The sequence below is a fragment of the Heptranchias perlo genome, chromosome 9 (assembly GCF_035084215.1).
Source record: "Heptranchias perlo isolate sHepPer1 chromosome 9, sHepPer1.hap1, whole genome shotgun sequence".
Taxonomy (NCBI): domain Eukaryota; kingdom Metazoa; phylum Chordata; class Chondrichthyes; order Hexanchiformes; family Hexanchidae; genus Heptranchias; species Heptranchias perlo.
The window spans coordinates 4,868,156-4,886,396 of NC_090333.1; the positions used below are offsets into that span (position 1 = coordinate 4,868,156).

General features: G+C 46.0%; 1 protein-coding gene across 1 annotated transcript in view; it reads right to left on the reverse strand.

The window, feature by feature from the left end:
• LOC137325103 (collagen alpha-1(XXIV) chain) overlaps window positions 1-18,241 on the reverse strand; it is a 423,963-nt gene that overhangs the window by 140,772 nt on the left and 264,950 nt on the right. The window contains exons 24-25 of the mRNA XM_067989822.1: window positions 13,770-13,823; window positions 8,506-8,559 (exon numbers count right to left, since the gene is read on the reverse strand). Coding sequence (XP_067845923.1) covers window positions 8,506-8,559; window positions 13,770-13,823 — 108 coding nt within the window. The remainder of the gene's footprint in view (window positions 1-8,505; window positions 8,560-13,769; window positions 13,824-18,241) is intronic.

An 18,241-nucleotide genomic window follows, 5' to 3' on the forward strand; every position in this document is an offset into this window, starting at 1 on the left:
CAAGAATAAATAAGAGAAATATGGTTTATCATAGAATGTTACAGTAGATCAGGAGGCTATTTAGGCCCATCGCACCAAAGTTGGTGCTCTGAGAGAGCTCTCCACTTACTTCCACTGACTAAAACTTTAGAATTCTAGATTTTTGAATTCATAGTAATCAAAAGAGTTTTTAATTGTTATTTTTTAAATAAAAGCTGGCACTTCTTGTACAAAATATAAACACCGAAACCTCAGAGTGATCTTGGCAAGTGGGTCCTTTGCCTCAATAAACACCTCACGATGTAACAAAGTGTTTATGAGGCACGAGCTGTTTATTGCCCTGTAGACTTTGCGATTTGCTACACTTAATTGCAAACATTTTCTTTGAGGGTTTTTACTTGGTCTGTGTAATCCACATTTGAAAAAAAAAACATGTAAGTTGAGGTCTCTCGTACAACCATGATGTCTGTTATATATTTCCTCCAAACTTCTCTTTAAAACCAAGCAAATAGAAAATTCACATTAAACTAATTTGTTGCATGAGATGTGATGTATGAAAGGGGATGAGGCTGCTGTTGCAGCAATCAAATGTCAAAAGAAATCATTGTTCTGACCACAAATAGGATTCCCCATAACTTTCAAAATCTCATATAATGATCGAGCCTAATTCTGTCCTCACCTGACGTCTGTGTAAAGACAGGGGTTGCTGGATTGGAATAAGTGAACCTTGGTTCATTTTTGCCTCCCTAAGCCGGGGGTCTTGAGAACAATTCTAGCACTCCTATCAGTTCACAGAAGTCACAAAGAGAAGTCCGGTTGAGGGAGGCACTGTCAGCTCATCCAGTTCATCCTTCTATAGAAGTGTACGGTCCCTCATTACAGCATCAAACAGTGTTTTCAAAGCTATCTTTTGGCTCTTCCTCTACCTTATAAGCTCCCTGTGTTAAAATCAGAAATCATTGCACAATCTCCTATGCTAATGTATTAGAACATTAATGGTGATAGATTGGGAAAAGGGGGAGGTGCAACGAGACCTGGGTGTCCTTGTACACCAGTCGCTGAAAGGGAGCATTCAGGTGCAGCAAGCAGTTAGGAAGGCGAATGGTATGTTGGCCTTCATTGCAAGAGGATTTGAGTACAGGAGCAGGGATGTCTTACTGCAGTTATACAGGGCCTTGGTGAGACCACACCTGGAGTATTGTGTGCAGTTTTGGTCTCCTTATCTGAGGAAGGATGTCCTTGCCATGGAGGGAGTGCAACGAAGGTTTACCAGACTGGTTCCTGGGATGGCAGGACTGATGTATGAGGAGAGATTGGGTCGACTTGGCCTATATTCACTAGAATTTAGAAGAATGAGAAGTGATCTCATCGAAACATATAAAATTCTAACAGGACTAGACAGACTAGATGCAGGGAGGATGTTCCCGATGGCTGGGGAGTCCAGAACCAGGGGTCAAGGTCTCAGGATACGGGGTATGTCATTTAGAACCGAGATGAGGAGAAATTTCTTCACTCAGAGGGTGGTGAACCTGTGGAATTCTCTGCCACAGAAGGCAGTGGAGGCCAAGTCATTAGATGTATTCAAGAAGGAGATAGATATATTTCTTAATGCTGAAGGGATCATGGGATATGGGGAAAAAGCGGGAACAGGGTACTGAGTTAGATGATCAACCATGATCATTTTGAATGTCGGAGCAGGCCCGAAGGGCCGAATGGCCTACTCTTGCACCTATTTTCTATGTTTCTATGTTTAACATAAGAACATAAGAAATAGGAGCAGGAGTAGGCCATACGGCCCCTCGAGCCTGCTCCGTCATTCAATAAGATTATGGCTGACCTTCGACCTCAACTCCACTATTCTATCCCAAGACCTCTAAGTTATGGCATTCTTTATCAACCTTGTTTTTTTCCTTATCCTCCTACAATCTTCAGGCTTTTAGAACCCAAATTTGGCATCAATCATTACTTCCTGATTTAGATTGTCTCTCCTTTTACTCTTTTCATCTTTGATAGTGTCCTGCTCTATGGGCGTTTTCTCAACTTAAAAAAAAATCCAAAAGACTCAATCCACTCTGGATCAGCAGAACTGAGGAAACATGTCGGCATTTTGATACAGTTCTTATTAACGTGCTTTCTTAGATCCAGATCACTCATGGTTTCATTTGGCAAAACCTCACCTGGTAACACTCAGGCAAATATAGAAAGCGATCCACAGCCAAGAATCCAGTCATGATGTTACTCCAGTAACTCACAATCTATAATTAAATCCTTTTAACATAGAATTACATAGAATGTACAGCACAGAAACAGGCCATTCAGCCCAATTGCTCCACACAAGCCTCCTCCCACCCCTCTTCATCTAACCGTATTAGCAAACCTTCTATTCCTTTCTCCCTCATATGTTTATCCATCTTCCCCATAAATGCATCGATGCTATTCGCCTCAGCTATTCTTTCTGGTAGCGAGTTCCACATTCTAACCACTCTCTGGGTAAAGAAGTTTCTCCTGAATTCCCTATTGGATTTATTAGTGACTATCTTATATTTATGGCCCCCCCCACAAGTGGAAACATCTTGTCTACGTCTAACCTATTAAACTCCTTCAGAATCTTAGCCTTCTCTTTTCTAGAGAAAAGAGCCCCAGCCTGTTTAAACTTTTCTGATAGGTATGCCCTCTCGGGTATCATCCATGTGAAGCTTTTTTGCACCCACTCCAATGCCTCTATATTCTTTTTATAATATGTTTTTTAATATAGAGTCATAGAGTCATAGAGTTATACAGCACGGATAGAGGCCCTTCGGCCCATCGTGTCCACGCCGGCCATCAAGCCCTGTCTAATCTAATCCCATATTCCAGCATTTGGTCCGTAGCCTTGTATGCTATGGCATTTCAAGTGCTCATCCAAATGCTTCTTGAATGTTGTGAGGGTTCCTGCCTCCACAACCCTCTCAGGCAGTGAGTTCCAGACTCCAACCACCCTCTGGGTGAAAAAGTTCTTTCTCAAATCCCCTCCAAACCTCCCGCCTTTTACCTTGTATCTATGCCCCCTTGTTATAGAACCCTCAACGAAGGGAAAAAGCTCCTTAGTATCCATCCTATCTGTGCCCCTCATAATTTTGTACACCTCAATCATGTCCCCCCCCTCAGCCTCCTCTGCTCCAAGGAAAACAAACCCAATCTTCCCAGTCTCTCTTCATAGCTGAAGCGCTCCAGCCCAGTGTAACATCCTGGTGAATCTCCTCTGCACCCTCTCCAAAGCGATCACATCCTTCCTGTAGTGTGGCGACCAGAACTGCACACAGTACTCCAGCTGTGGCCTAACCAGTGTTTTATACAGCTCCATCATAACCTCCTTGCTCTTATATTCTATGCCTCAGCTAATAAAGGCAAGTATCCCATATGCCTTCTTTACCACCTTATCTACCTGTTCCGCCGCCTTCAGGGATCTGTGAACTTGCACACCACGATCCCTCTGACCCTCTGTCTTGCCTAGGGTCCTCCCATTCATTGTGTATTCCCTTGCCTTGTTAGTCCCTCCAAAGTGCATCACCTCGCACTTTTCCGGGTTAAATTCCATTTGCCACTGTTCCGCCCATCTGACCATCCCATCTATATCGTCCTGCAGACTGAGGCTATCCTCCTCGCTATTTACCACCCTACCAATTTTTGTATCATCAGCGAACTTACTGATCATACCTTTTACATTCATATCCAAGTCGTTAATGTAGACCACAAACAGCAAGGGACCCAGCACCGATCCCGGTGGTACCCCACTGGCCACAGGCTTCCAGTCACAAAAACAACCTTGAAACCTAACATGAAGCTCATAGCTTATAATTCAGGGACAACGCATGTAAATGAGTTGAGAAGGGCCCCATGTGGAACTGAACAGTATAGACCATAAAACCGCTGGTCCGTGGCTGAGTTCCAGCTGGGGCAGCAAAAAGGTCGCTATAATTGGGTTCAATGCCTTCGGGCTAGGGAAGGGAGAAAACTCTCAGCGTGGTTCTCATTCCTAATCCAATTACTCTTGCGGCAAAGTGCAGGTATGTGGACCATAGATGAGATAGGATCGGGTTTGGCTGTGATTGCGCCGTGGTTGGATGGATTGCCTAGACTCACACATTAAAAAAAAAATAGCCACTTAGGCGATGCAAACAACACACACGGAAGTATATCCCAGCACGAGTCAGCACCTTCAGTGGAGGGAGGGGAGACACTGAGTCGAGAGTTGGGGCCCTTGAACTGAAAGAGCTACAAACACACACACACACACACACACCAGAAAAAACTTGAAAGTATGTGAGGGATATCTTGTCGTGGAAAATATATACATAATTTCTTTATCTTTTGAGACTCTGTATTGGTGTTTCCCTCAGTCCTGTTTAGGGAATCAGTTGGGGGCACTCCTGTACCGGTTTTTATGGAGCCTGAGTTTATTGATGGAGGTATTTTTTAAATGTCAGGCCTTATGACTGAGGAACTGAAAGGAAGACAAATTGTGTAACAATCTAATACATTCCTTCGCTGTCGTAATTCTGAATGTTACTGTGCTCCTCAGACCCAATGTAATGGGAAAGAGGGAAACTGGTGTGTTGCAAACCAGTGAACAAACATTACTTGTTCCAAAAAGAAGGGTAGAACTTAGCATTGTGTCAGGGCAAATAGTATTCACACTATTACTCTAAAGGAATGAATGAGCTATGTGACGTTTGCCTATGCCACAACATTCAAGACCTAAAAGACTGAACCAGCACCAAAAGTGGATGCTGAAAAATTGTGATAGGAACATAGGAACAGGAGGAGGCCATTCAGCCCCTTGAGCCTGTTCCGCCATTCAATGAGATCATGGATGATCTGTATCTTAACTCAATCTACCCGCCTTGGTTCCATAACCCTTAATACCCTTACCTAAGAATATCTACCAATCTCAGTTTTGACATTTTCAATTGACCTCCAGCCTCAACAGCTTTTCGGGGGAGAGAGTTCCAGATTTTCACTCCCCTTTGTGTGAAGAAGTGCTTCCTGACATCACCTTTGAATGGCCTTGCTCTAATTTTAAGGTTATGTCCCCTTGTTCTGGACTGCCCCACCAGAGGAAATGCTTTCTCTCCATCTACCCCATCAACTCCTTTCATCATCTTGATTAGATCCTCAATTAGATCACCCCTTAATCTTCTATATTCAAGGGAATACAAGTGATGATTTAAAAGCCAACATGTCCCTAATGAATAGCAACAAAACCATAGATGCTTGCATACTGGATATTTTAGTTTCAGTATCTTTTTTAATGATAAACAAAGGTCACATCCTTATATAATTTGACTTGATACCTGACTCAAATGTGGAGTTAGTGAGTGCGAGATCCAGAATCTGGTGTCCAAAGGGAGCCATCTGAATTTGGCAAAAAGCTTACATGATACCATCTTGCTACCACCAGGTTTCAGGTTCTGATAGCGAACACTCTGAATACATTTCCATTGTATTTCCTGCCCCCTGGGGATATTACAATTCACATAAACAGTTTTGAAGTGTCACCTTTGAATTCAGGTTGAGAGTTTCCAATACAGTTCATGGTGAAATTCCCTCTGACTGCAGGGAGGGCGTTTTGATTTTAGACGATAGTGTAAAAAGTACGATATGCTCGGCCACCAGTTCAACACCTCTCCCAATTTTCGTTTCCACTGAAGTCAAAATTACCCCCCCACCCCCCCGCAACCCCACCCAGGTGAGTACAAGCATTGGATGACACACATCAAGTTATTCGAGTGCACCAGATTTTGCATTTTTTCTGTTAGCCAGCAGGTGGTGCTCACATCTCCTACACAAGCAAGCAGACATCTTGAATCCCATTCCCATTGTCTTCAGTTGTAACTAAGGGTTGCCAACCCTCCAGGAGTGTCCTGGAGTCTCCAGCAATTGAAGATTAATCTCTAGGACAACCCAGGAGAAAAAAAAATCACAGGGGCGTTGAAAAAACAAATTATTTTCTTTCAACACTTTTGCTTATTAGTTGTAAAAACGCCGTTTGACTGACGGTCAAGAACCATCCAATCGGGTAACAAAGAGTCTGTTGGCTTTCCAATTGGCTGAGAAGGCGGGGCGCTGTGACAATGGACATGTTGGACGACCAATGGGTGGGTGGTGTGGGGGCGGGGCAATTGAGGGAGGAATTCCTGTGATGAAACCTCCAGGAATACATCCAACCAGAGTTGGCAACCCCTATTTATAACGTATATTTAACCGGGGTTGTTTCGTTATAACTGGCATGGAGTTAAGTGGTCTTTACGAGTTGCGTCTCCTGTTTGAATTAGTTTTCACTCCCCTATTTCAGGATTGAATCTGCTGAGTCGTTCAGAAAGGCCATAAGTAGACAAAGTCAGCAAGGCATATGGCTTTTGAAATCCAAAGCACAGCCGAAGAACCCAGGAATTTAACGCAGATCAATATCAATTTACGAACCAAAGAAATCAGGGTTAATTTGGCAATCCTGGCAGGGAACTGCACTCAGAGGGAGTGAGTGTCAGAGACTCAGGCCTAAGATGCTGGCGCCCGACTCCAACCTCAGAATCACACAACATAGAAAGAGGCCACTTGGCCAATTGAGCCTGTGCATCGAACCTGTGTTCTATTTGAGCGTAGCTTCCCCACTGGGACCGATGAATCTACCCTTCCGTGATTTTGGATTAATTTATATTTTGAAGACAGCAGAATTTTGAAAAAATTAGAGACATTGCATTGTTTACCTCTGGAGTCCCCCAAGCATCTATCCTTGGCCCCCTCCTATTTCTCATCTACATGCTGCCCCTCGGCGACATCATCCGAAAACATGGCAGATTCCACAAGTACGCTGACGACACCCAGCTCTACCTCACCACCACCTCTCTCTGATTTGTCACGCTGCTTGACCAACATCCAGTATTGGATGAGCATACATTTCCTCCAATTAAATATTGGGAAGACCAAAGCCATTGTCTTTGGCCCCGCCACAAACTCCATTTCTTAGTTACTGACTTCATCCCCCATCCCTGGCTACTTCCACCACTGAATCGCTCGTCTCCGCCCCTGCCTCAGCCCATCTGCTGCTGAAACACACATCCATGCCCTTCTTACCTCTCCAATGCTCTTCTGGCCGGCCTCCCATCTTCCACCCTCCGTTAACTTGAACTCATCCAAAACTCTGCTGCCCGTATCCGAACTCGCACCGAGTCCCGTTCTCCCATCACCCACTGTGCTCGCTGACCTACATTGGCTCCCGGTCCGGAAACGTTTTGATTTTAAAATTCTCATCCTTGTTTTCAAATCCCTCCATGGCCTCGCCCCCTCCCTATCTCTGTAAGCTCCTCCAGTCCTACAGCCCCCTGAGACCTCTGTGCGCTCCTCCAATTCTGGCCTTCTGCGCATCCCCAATTTTAATTGCTCCACCATTGGCGGCCGTGCCTTCAGCTGCCTAAGCCCTAAATTCTGGAATTCCCTCCCTAAACCTCTCCGCCTCTCTCCCTCTCTCTCCTCCTTTAAGACGCTCCTTAAAACCTACCTTTTTGACCAAGCTTTTGGCCACCTGACCTAATATCTCCTTATGTGGCTTGGTGTCAAATTTTGTTTGATAATTGCTCCTGCAATGTTTGGGGCATTTTTCTATGTTAAAGGCGCTATATAAATGCAAGTTGTTATTGTTGTTAATCCTTTCTGTTATTCCACTTCATGATACCCTGTTCGCCCAGTGTGACTTATGCGGAGTGCCATTACATCACAGGTGCCAGTCTCAGGCAGTAGAGTGTGGGCGAAGCTGGCGGATCTGGATTATGCTGCTGACTGCCTATCACCCCCTGCCCAGCGTCAGTTTTAACGTTAAGAAAGCACAGTGAGAACATGGCTTCTTTCCCAATACTAAATACAGGCCAATAAGCCTCAAGGGAACTCTTTGCAAACTTGGCTGTGCACTAGGCTGGAATGATACAACACTGAAGTGGTGAGAGACTACCCACCTGATTCCAGAGCTACACGGCTGCTTTTGTACCGAGGTGCATTCAAACCCATGTCAAATCTTACAGTTTTAGAAACACATGCGCCATTTGAACATTTGAGTACTTGAAGCGTTAAGCCTGACCTTTGCTGAAATTTCAATCTCCCACAGGAGATGTAGAAAGGACAAAGGAACCTAGGATCACGATGGGCCGAATGGCCTGATTCTGTGCTGTATCATTCTATGATACATAGGAACAGGAGCAGGCCATTCAGCCCCTCCAGCCTGTTCCGCCATTCAATTAGATCATGTCTGATCTGTATCTTAATTCCATCTGCCCGTCTTGGGTCTGTAACCCTCTTAATACCCTTGCCTAAGAAAGGATGTGGGAGGCTCTCTTATTTGTACAGTGCATCCAGATTACATAGAATTACAGAGAATTACATAGATTGTACGTTTAAACAAATGGAAACCTAATGTGAACAGTCGGGATTGAACCTGGACTTAACACGGACAAACCTGTTGATCTTGGAGTAAGATATGTCTGACTTACTGCTTACCATGGATCCTTTCTCCCCATGAGGACCCAAAGGACCTGGATCACCGCGATCACCCTGAATGAAAAAACAAAATCACATTAAACAGTGGCCTCCTCCGTAATCAAGAGATCAAAGTCATTGCACGCACTCGATATCCTCCTGTCATTTCACCAAGTGAACGATGAAACATATTCACAATTGGAGCCAGATCAAAGATAAACTGGGTGTGTCTTGTTCAGCATATTCGATCGCGACACGGACCTGATTTCACCCAGAAGGCGGTGGAAGGTGTTTGTGTTTGTAGAAAGGCACAGTTTTTCAACAACTTAATGGCCTCAATATTAATCCCCTACATGATGGGTGGGAGAGAGTCGGGGGGAGGGGTTGGGGATTAAAGACTTAAACATGGGGAGCATGTCCCTGACCCGCCGCGCACGCGCCCGTTGCTGTTTTTAAGGTGGTGGGTTTCGTGGCGTCCAATTGTCCCGCTGTGGAGAGACGGGGACACTTCATTAACATTTAAATCGGGCTCCAACAGTGCAATTGGGAGCCCGATTTAAAACTCACCGTTGCCGTGAGGATTTCCCAGGGCTCGGGAATCCCGGCAGTGAAAGGGAGGCGGGAGCTGCCGTCTCCACAAGGTAAGTGCCTTTCTCAGCATTTCATGTGGGCCAAGAGGAGCAGGAGTGCGCCCCTACCCCCCCAACCCCGCCCAGGCTCCTCAAGGAAGCACTTCGGCCTCCCCTCTGCGATCGGGGCCTTTATCCCCCCTCCCCGCACCACCACCAGCCGTGATCGCCGGCCTCCCCAACCTCCGATCACCGACCATCCCCCACTCCCGATTGCCGTGATCCGTCCTCAAATGTTCCCGTCTGCGGCCTCCCGGTCGCCGGCCAGTTTGTCAATCTGTTCCCGGCTGCCGGGCGGGAAACGGAACAAAAAGATGATAATGAGGCCCTGCCGTTAAGGTCGGCAGGACCTCCACGTCCCCGGCTTTGCCGGGTTCCTCGGCCGATCACCGAGGCGCTCCCCCCGTACCCCTCCCCGGCTCTCCATTAATATCGGGGCCAATGGGTATGTGATGGAGGTGACCGACTGAACTGGCCTCGTCACTGTTTTCAGGGAGGTCGAGGAGGTCATTCTGCTGAGGGGTTTTTGTACCTCGTGGAAAATGATTATCCATGGATAGAAGCTGATTGCAGCATCAAGACCACTTACACAACAACCCAGATGGCTGGCAAAAATTATCTGTTAGACAATGACCTCAAGTTTACGGAAACTTTTTGCATAATATTGCTTTTCCCCATTTTTTCAGGGCGCCGCGATTTTTGGAACTTGTCTGCGATAAAGCTGAAACGATTTATGTAGCTATTTCAGTGAAAAACATGGAAGTGTTTAATACTCTTTAACTTGAAGGAGGTTGTATTGCTGTTGTATTATATTGTACAATGATGTGGAGATGCCGGTGATGGACTGGGGTGGACAAATGTAAGGAGTCGCACAACACCAGGTTATAGTCCAACAGCTTTATTTGAAATCACAAGCTTTCGGAGCTTTCCTCCTTCGTCAGGTGAAGTGAGGAGTTGCATAAAGGCACAATCGATAAATATGTTAATATTATCTCAAATCGCATCTGGCACTATGCGGTAAATATAATTTTTAAAAAAAAAATTTTTTCCCTCTTCAATTTAGTTTGTCTTCTGAAAACTCTAATTCAGGCTGAGGTACAGTTCAGCGGGCACTTCCCGTCTGCCAGTAACTCTCCCTGAGTGGCCATTGCTGTGTGAGCCGAGGCAGAGAGGCCTGACCCCACTGTAACCCCGACCCATTTTGTCTGAGTCAGGGGTCATTTTTTTACCCAGGGCGAAGAGGGAGCCTGCTGCAATAAGGCCGCAAAATTCTGATGGTTGTGTGGCGCAGAACTAACTGAAGAGGCAGCCAAGGTTTTATAAGGGGGTTGGTGTATAAACACCAGCATTGACCAGTTGGGCCGAATGGCCTGTTTCTGTGCTGTACATTCTATGTAATTCTATGAACCTTTATCTTAGGCCTCAGCTGAGACCAAGGCATAAAATATTAAGTGTGATGGGCCATTACGGAGGGAAGAAGACGCCACTACTAAGCCCCTCTCCAGAGACTTGAGCCCATAATCCAGGCTGACACTCCAGTGACGCACTGTCGGAGGTGCCATCTTTCGGGTGAGACATTAAACCGAGGCCCTGTCTGCCCTCTCAGGTAGACGTTAAAGATCCCACGGGACTATTTCGAAGAAGAGCAGGGGAGTTCTCCCCGGTGTCCTGGCCAATACTTATCCCGTAACCAACAACACTGTACAACATCTAGTCATTATCACATTGCTGTTTGTGGGATCTTGCTGTGTGCAAATTGGTTGCTGCGTTTCCAACATTACAACAGTGACTACACTTCAAAAAGTATTTCATTGGTTGTAAAGTGTTTTGGGACGTCCTGAGGCCATGAAAGGTGCAAGTCTTTCTTTCTTTCTTTAATGCAGACAAGTTGGTGATATTGATTTGGTGAAAGCTTGTGTTCTTTTCACTACACTGAGCACGCACACACATCTGTTTCCAGGAGACTTGTGCGTCAATAGTACAGATTTGTCACGACATTGACGTATGGCCTTCCCCTTTTGACAGGCCGTGTGTCAAACATCTGTCTACAGCGCGTAAATTGCTAAGAATTTGAAACACTAGAGGCCCGGGGCATAGTTCCATTTCCAAAACTAATCCCCGTGGATTTACCTCGCAACTGTGAGCAAGCAGTAACTTTCCCTTCCATCATTCCTGAACGAGATCAGGTAGCTGTACATCTCACCTGCTGCATGTCAGTAACTAGTTGGAAAGGCAGGTGTAAACCTTTCAGCACTTAATAAATGTCAGTAGCCTGTGCGTAACCTGCACAAATTAATTTGACTTCTTTGTGAATAGTTATTTCTGACAGAGAAATGCATTTTTGAACTGGGAGACATGAAAAATTATTTTTGTTGCCAAATATTCTCCCCCCTGCCTTCGCCTTTCCTGACTCCTACAGATCCACAGCACAGGTTGGTCTCTGGTACCTCATCAGACTATTCTTCATGGGTGAGTGTAGACATTGAGTATTGGGAGGATATTTGACTGTGGCAGGCATCACAGCTAAGCCCATTCATGTCCTCATGGGCACACTTCCAAGTAGGTGACACGAAATATTGATCATGAACAGGAACAGCAGATGGCTTTCCTTTCTTAGTACTGAATCCAATTATAGCCCCATTTTGTAGCCCCCCCCACTGTCGTTAAGGCCACCAAACTCCGCACAGATCAGGAATTGAACCTAGGACCTTCTGGCGTGTTTCGTTTGGTTATACTTTGCCTTTACCAACCGCGCCATCAAGAGAGCTACAGATCCAGGCAGAATTAAATCTTGTATGGGGCAGCGTGAATAGCAATCCGTTTAACTGAGGGTGCAGAAGAGATTTGGTGCCAGGGATGAGGGATGTCGGTTGTGTGAGGAGACTGGAGAAGCTGGGCTTGTTCTCCTTGGAGCGGAGAGGGTTGGGAGGAGATTTGATGAACGTGTTCAGGATCCGGAGCAGTTTTGATGGAGTGGGAAGGAGGGGCTGTTTCCGGTGGCAGAGGGGTTGGTAACTGGAGGACACAGATTTCGGGTGATTGACAGAAGTGCCAGAGGTGACATGAGGAAAGAACGTTTTTACGCAGCGAGTTGTAATGATCTGGAATGCACTGCCTAAAAGGGTGGTGGAAGCAGATTCAATAGTAACTTTCAAAAGGGAATTGGATAAATACTTGAAGGGAAAAAATTTGCAGGGCTTTGGGGAAAGAGCAGGAGAGTGGGACTAATTGGATAGCTCTTTCAAAGAGCCGACACAGGCACGATGGACCGAGTGGCCTGTGCTGTATCATTCTATGATTCTATGATATGTGAAGTATGAACACAAAATAGTTGTGAATACAACTGGTAAGACCCAAAGAATCTATCAGCTATCCTGTAAAATGGGGGGTAGGGTAGGCAGCCCAAGGCAGTCTCTCAAACTGAAATCTGCATGGTGTAGGCTTGCACATTAGTTTCAAAATGTTGCATGATATTTGTAACTCTAACACTAAGGGATTGTCTCAAAACTTTTCCATCCTATTCCTCAAGGTACAACAGCCTGGACGTTAAGTGATACTATCCTAGAGAGACTTCTGCATCAAATACCTTTGTCCACTATTTAAAGAGTAATCGTCACTAACAAAGTCAACGTCTTAGTTAAAATAGCAAACAGGGATTCGATACTGTTTCATTTGGGTGGCGCATTCCATTCAATGTGGGGCTTGTGCAGAACAACAAGGTCGGGCCAGAATTTGCTGTCAAAATAGTGATGAGGCTAATGGCGCTCGCTGTTATTTATGGGCAAACGGTACAGCAATTTCAGACGAGGGCTAGATGCGCGGTTAGATGTGAATATCCGAAAGATACTGTCCGAGTTGCACTGCTCCACCATTAGCGTTGTGAAAAGGGCATCTTGCCCTTAGCCTCCCTGTTTTTGTTAGGAACTTGTCCTAATAGCCCGTTAAACTCGCCACCGAAAGTCAAGTCTTGTCATTACAAGTGTAAGTATCCTTTTAATGACGTGATAATTACTGCTAATCAACCTCCCTGGCACCGAAAATTAACGATTACAAGTGTCCAGCCTCATTCCTTCAGCTTTTGAATTTTTCAGGAAGATTTTTATTACGTTTCCTTTCTGTCTCTTTCTTCTCTCTCTCCCTTAATCCAATCTTTCTTTCCCTCTCTTTATTTCTCTTTCTGTACCTGATTTGACATTGAATTCACCCTCTCTAATTTACACTTCATTCTCAGTCCTTGCGCTGTTAATTTCACAAAAGGCATCAAGGGGTGTGGGGAGAGTCCGGGAATATGGTATTGAGATAGAGGATCAGCCATGATCATATTGAATGGCGGAGCAGGCTCGAAGGGCCGAATGGCCTACTCCTGCTCCTATTTTCCATTTTTCTATGTTTCTATGTAACCTCACTGGTTAAGGAGATACTCTGATGCTTGCCCAGTTCACTCAGGTCCCAGATGCCCTGTTTCACTCGCTGCCCCGTTAGATGCCCCGCAAAATCTGGCCCGTTTTTGTCACAAACCTGTCCCCAGGGTTAGCGGTGCAGCTGTTTCGGGAACAGCTGTGCACAGCTGGTAGCATCATTCAGTGTTGAAGAAAACGGCTTACTTTTAAAGAGGTATTTTAACGGTTTTAGTTATTTAAATGCCAGATGGCTTACCTTTTCGCCAAGTATTCCAGAGGGACCGCCAGGCCCAGGCAAGCCAACAGGACCCTGCGAAGAGACAGAGATATTAATAACTGCGGCAGAAGCTTTCCGCTCTAGATTAATTTGTCTAACCATTTTTAAATGTCACTGTACAATGTAAATAGAATATTATTCTTCCCTCATGTTGAGGCCTGCATTGACACTATCCTCCTCAATCAGGTTAGATTGGCCTGGCTCACAGACATCTCCCCACATCAGTGCTGTTCTAAGTTCTGCTCGGTGCACTGTCCCGAATACAATCCGAGCCGAGACTGGTGGGGATCAAACAGCCAGGAGGAAATCTGGCGGTGAATGCCAAAACTAGGAGGGGCGGGGGTGATTTTAACCCCGCCTGTCCGGCAGAGAAACCGGGTAGCTGGGCACTTGAAATCGCCAAGGTTACTTACCCGTTCTGCGGCCGTCAGGCGCTCGACCGGTTGCAATTTTAACTTGCTGAGCGGCCTGTCAGGTCCCGATGATGTCATCCAGATCCGACTGCAATTTTAACTCGTCGGCCTGAGCGGGAAGCGGTGGCGCGTCTCCCGCCAGGCCAAGCTATCGGAAGGGGAAGTGGTTTGGGGTCTGCCAGAAGAGCCCCATGAGGAAAGATTCGGCCTCCCCTGCTGTGCGCTCACCAGCCCTGCACCCCAACACCCCCCTCCATCCCGATCGCGACCTCTGCAGCACAGCTCTGGCAGCCAATCCCGCCACTTACCTGGTCTCTGGCAGTTGGGGGGGGGGGGGTGGGGGGGCTCCAGGGCCGCATGATTTCCCACCGCTTCCCGATGATTTCCTGGCCGGAACCGGTAGGAAGGCAGCTGACAGGATTTAAATGAGGCCTGGGAATTAAAAACACCCCGGCACTCATTTCTGGAGCACTGTTCGCCCGTTGAAAACTGGCCCGCAGTTAAAATCAGGGGGGCCGTAGAATTCAAACCAGTGGGGACTGCACTGCCCCACCCATTATGGGTCCTGGGATCCTCAAATGCAATTTATTGCACGATGTAATGTGGTACTAAACCATAGAGATCAGGAAGATCCCTGAAGCATCACTTTCCAGTCTGTGCCGTTAGCTGATTTCAGCTGAGACAGGAGCAGAGGTGCCTCAGTGTCCCAAACCGGGGGAAAGAAAACCCCAACAAAAATTCCCCATTTTTAATCACTAGCCAGTGATCCCTGCTGGAAAGTGCATGTGTGTGTGTGTGTGTGTGTGTGTGGGGGGGCACTGGACGAACCACAGGATTGGGCTTGCTGTGATGCCCTCCATAGTCAAATAGCTGACCACCTTTCACTGCTTAGGCTCACTCGTGAAGAACGGCCATTTGCACGAGAAAGTGCTGCAGGTGCGGGTTACCCTCTTCGAGGAGCTCCATTGAGCTTTACGCCCTCCTGGACCACAGGAGCAGGCAGGCAGGGCTTTGGTTTAACAGCGCATCCGAAAGACATCAGTTTCAACAACCCAGTACTCCCCTTGGTACTTCCCTGAAGCGTCAGCTCAGGTTATCTGTTCACCTCCTGGAAGTGCAGCAATCTTCTGACTCAGAAAATACTGGGGTGCTATGACTGAGCCAAGGTGATATTTATTGTTGAAGTTTATGTCAGGGAGGTCATTAAACCATCCCATCACTCGAGGGGTGGCCAGGTATTTGTTCAACACCGTCAGCAACGAGCACATCCAGATCAGGACTAGCACGGGTTCCAAGTTAGGTCTGCTCTGATCTGCCCCAGCCTTAGAAACGCACTCCCTGATACAGCAGTCTGACATTTCCACTTCTGACATCAGTTGCCCCTTGACCTCTTCAAATGGGACTGCCAAATTATGGGCAGATTTGTGCCACGGACTCGCACTCGCTGAAGTGGCTTGAAGGACTGAGTGGCTCAGTAATCAGAAAAGAGACATCCGTCTGATGGTTCTGGGTTTAGAATCAGACCAAGATGATGAAGAGGCGAAAGGCCAGTGCTCCAACACACAGCACCACCCAATTGAGAGATATATTTTAGAAAATATTACTCCTGCTTTTGCCAGACCAAAGGAATACTAAAACCAAACTCTTGTGCGTAAGCTTTTGGTTCTACTTTAAATCCACAAACGGTTTAGTAAAACCTCTTTAGAGTGCGCTGGCCTCTCCGAATGACATCAAACTATAGACATGTCTCTGTACTATGTAATTAGAACAACCTGTTCATACACGTGGGGCTTTTACACCTGTATGTCATAAGTAACCTTGACCCTTGTCTTTGACTTTCTGACGACAGCTCCCATCCACTTTAAAGTATCTTCATGCTTCTTAACCCTTTGACTCCAGAACTAAGCAAATCGGAGAACTGGAAGCAGATTTTCCTGTTCCTGCGCCTGGGGATATTGGATTGGCTTTAAATTAAGGCTGCATACAGTGACACCACTATTTCCGTCCAGAAGGGAGATGATTGAGTAATTCCCCCATCAATCACGCCTGGAGACCGCACTGCTGTAAGTGACTGGGATTGATTTTACGCGCATAATTTGTATTATGTAACTATCCCCCACTCACAACGTTTTACTGGTGAAATAAACCTGCTTTTATCGGGAGACGTTGCTGTAGTTTTAGTCATGAGTTCTGTTTGCTGTAGTTCATTGAGACTCTTTTTAAATAGATTCTGTAAATAGACTTTGCTGTAAGATAGACTGTTTGCTGTAAGTCCCGCCCCGCTACCAACTCATTGGCTGACACAGTGGTGCTAATAGACACTTCATGAAATTAATGAACAGAATTTTGGGCGGGCTCTCTCACGGGCAAGTAATCCCTATCCAATTTTCCTCTCTGTGTTGTGCCTAGGCGATCCAAAATGCTCAGATGCAGGAACAGGAAAATCTGCTCCGTATGGTTTAATAAGCCAGATATTTTAAATATCTACGTCGGCATTATCATTTTTTTTTAATCATGTCCATAAATCTGCAGCAAAGAGTGTCAGTCTACATGATTTATCACAACACTGAACATGAACTTAGCTGAATCTGAGCGTCTTCAAGCATTTCATGGCTATTTTTCCCTTAGGAACATTAAGAATGTCGGTTTTCAGTATGAACAGCTGTCTCGTCTACCACCAATGCCCACAAGGGTGATCATCTGTCCTTGCAGTGTTCCATGAGGTCACCGTGACCCTGTGTTGTCACTGCAATTCAACAATGCACACTAGCCTCCGTAAGTTTCTAAAAGGGCATTTTAGCATTTTGTAGATCGCTGCTGTTGTCCAAGAAAACACTGTCTCATTCCTGTGGACGTCGTTATTGCCCATGCCCTTACTTCGCAGGTCACTATTACCATCTGTGCAATCGACTACTCACAACAACAACAACAACAACAACAACAACAACACACATTTATATAGAGCCTTTAACATAGCAAAACGTCCCAAGGCGTTTCACAGGAGCAAATCTGGCAATATTTGACACCGAGCCACATAAGGAGATAATAGGATAGGAAGGAGACAGGTTTTAAGGAGCTTCTTAAAGGAGGAGAGAGAGGTAGAGAGGCGGAGAGGGTTAAGGAGAGAATTCCAGAGCTTAGGGCCCAGGCAGCTGAAGGCACGGCCGCCAATGGTGGAGCGAAGGAAAACGGGGATACGCATGAGGCCAGAGTTGGAGGAGCGCAGAGGTCTCGGAGGATTGTAGGGCTGGAGGAGGTTGCAGAGATAGGGAGTGGCGAGGCCATGGATTGATTTGATCAGGAGCCAGTGTAGGTCAGCGAGCACAGGGGTGATGACTATTAGCCTCTGCCATCCTTGAGTCTACCTCTCTTCAAGTTGACTTAAAGATCTATCTGAAAGATAGTCTCTTCATCGTATCATCGTAGATAGGAGGAGGCCATTCAGCCCATTGTGCCTGTGCTGGCTCTTTGAAAGAGCTATCCAATTAATCCCATTCCCCTGCTCTTTCCCCATAGCCCTGTAATTTTTTTACCCTTCAGGTATTTATCCAATTCCCTTTTGAAAGCTACTAATGTATCTGCTTCCACCATCCTTTCAGGCAGCGCATTCCAGATCATAACAACTCGCTGCGTAAAATAATGTTTCCTCATGTCGCCTCTGGCTCTTTTGCCGATCACCTTAAATCTGTGTCCTCTGGTTACCGACCCTTCTGCCACTGGAAACAGTTTCTCCTTATTTACTCTGTCAAAACCGTTCATGATTTTGAACACCTCTATCAAATCTCCCCTTAACCTTCTCTGCTCTAATGAGAACTACCCCAGCTTCTCTAGTCTTTCCACATAACTGAAGCCCCTCTTTGCTAACACCATTCTAGTAAATCTCTCCTGCATCCTCTCTAAGGCCTTCACATCCTTCCTAAAGTGTAGTGCCCAGCTTCACAATACTTCAGCTGAGGCCTAACTAGTGTTTTATAAAGGTTTAGCATAACTTCCTTGCTTTTGTACTCTGTGCCTCTATTAATGAGCTCAGGATCCCAT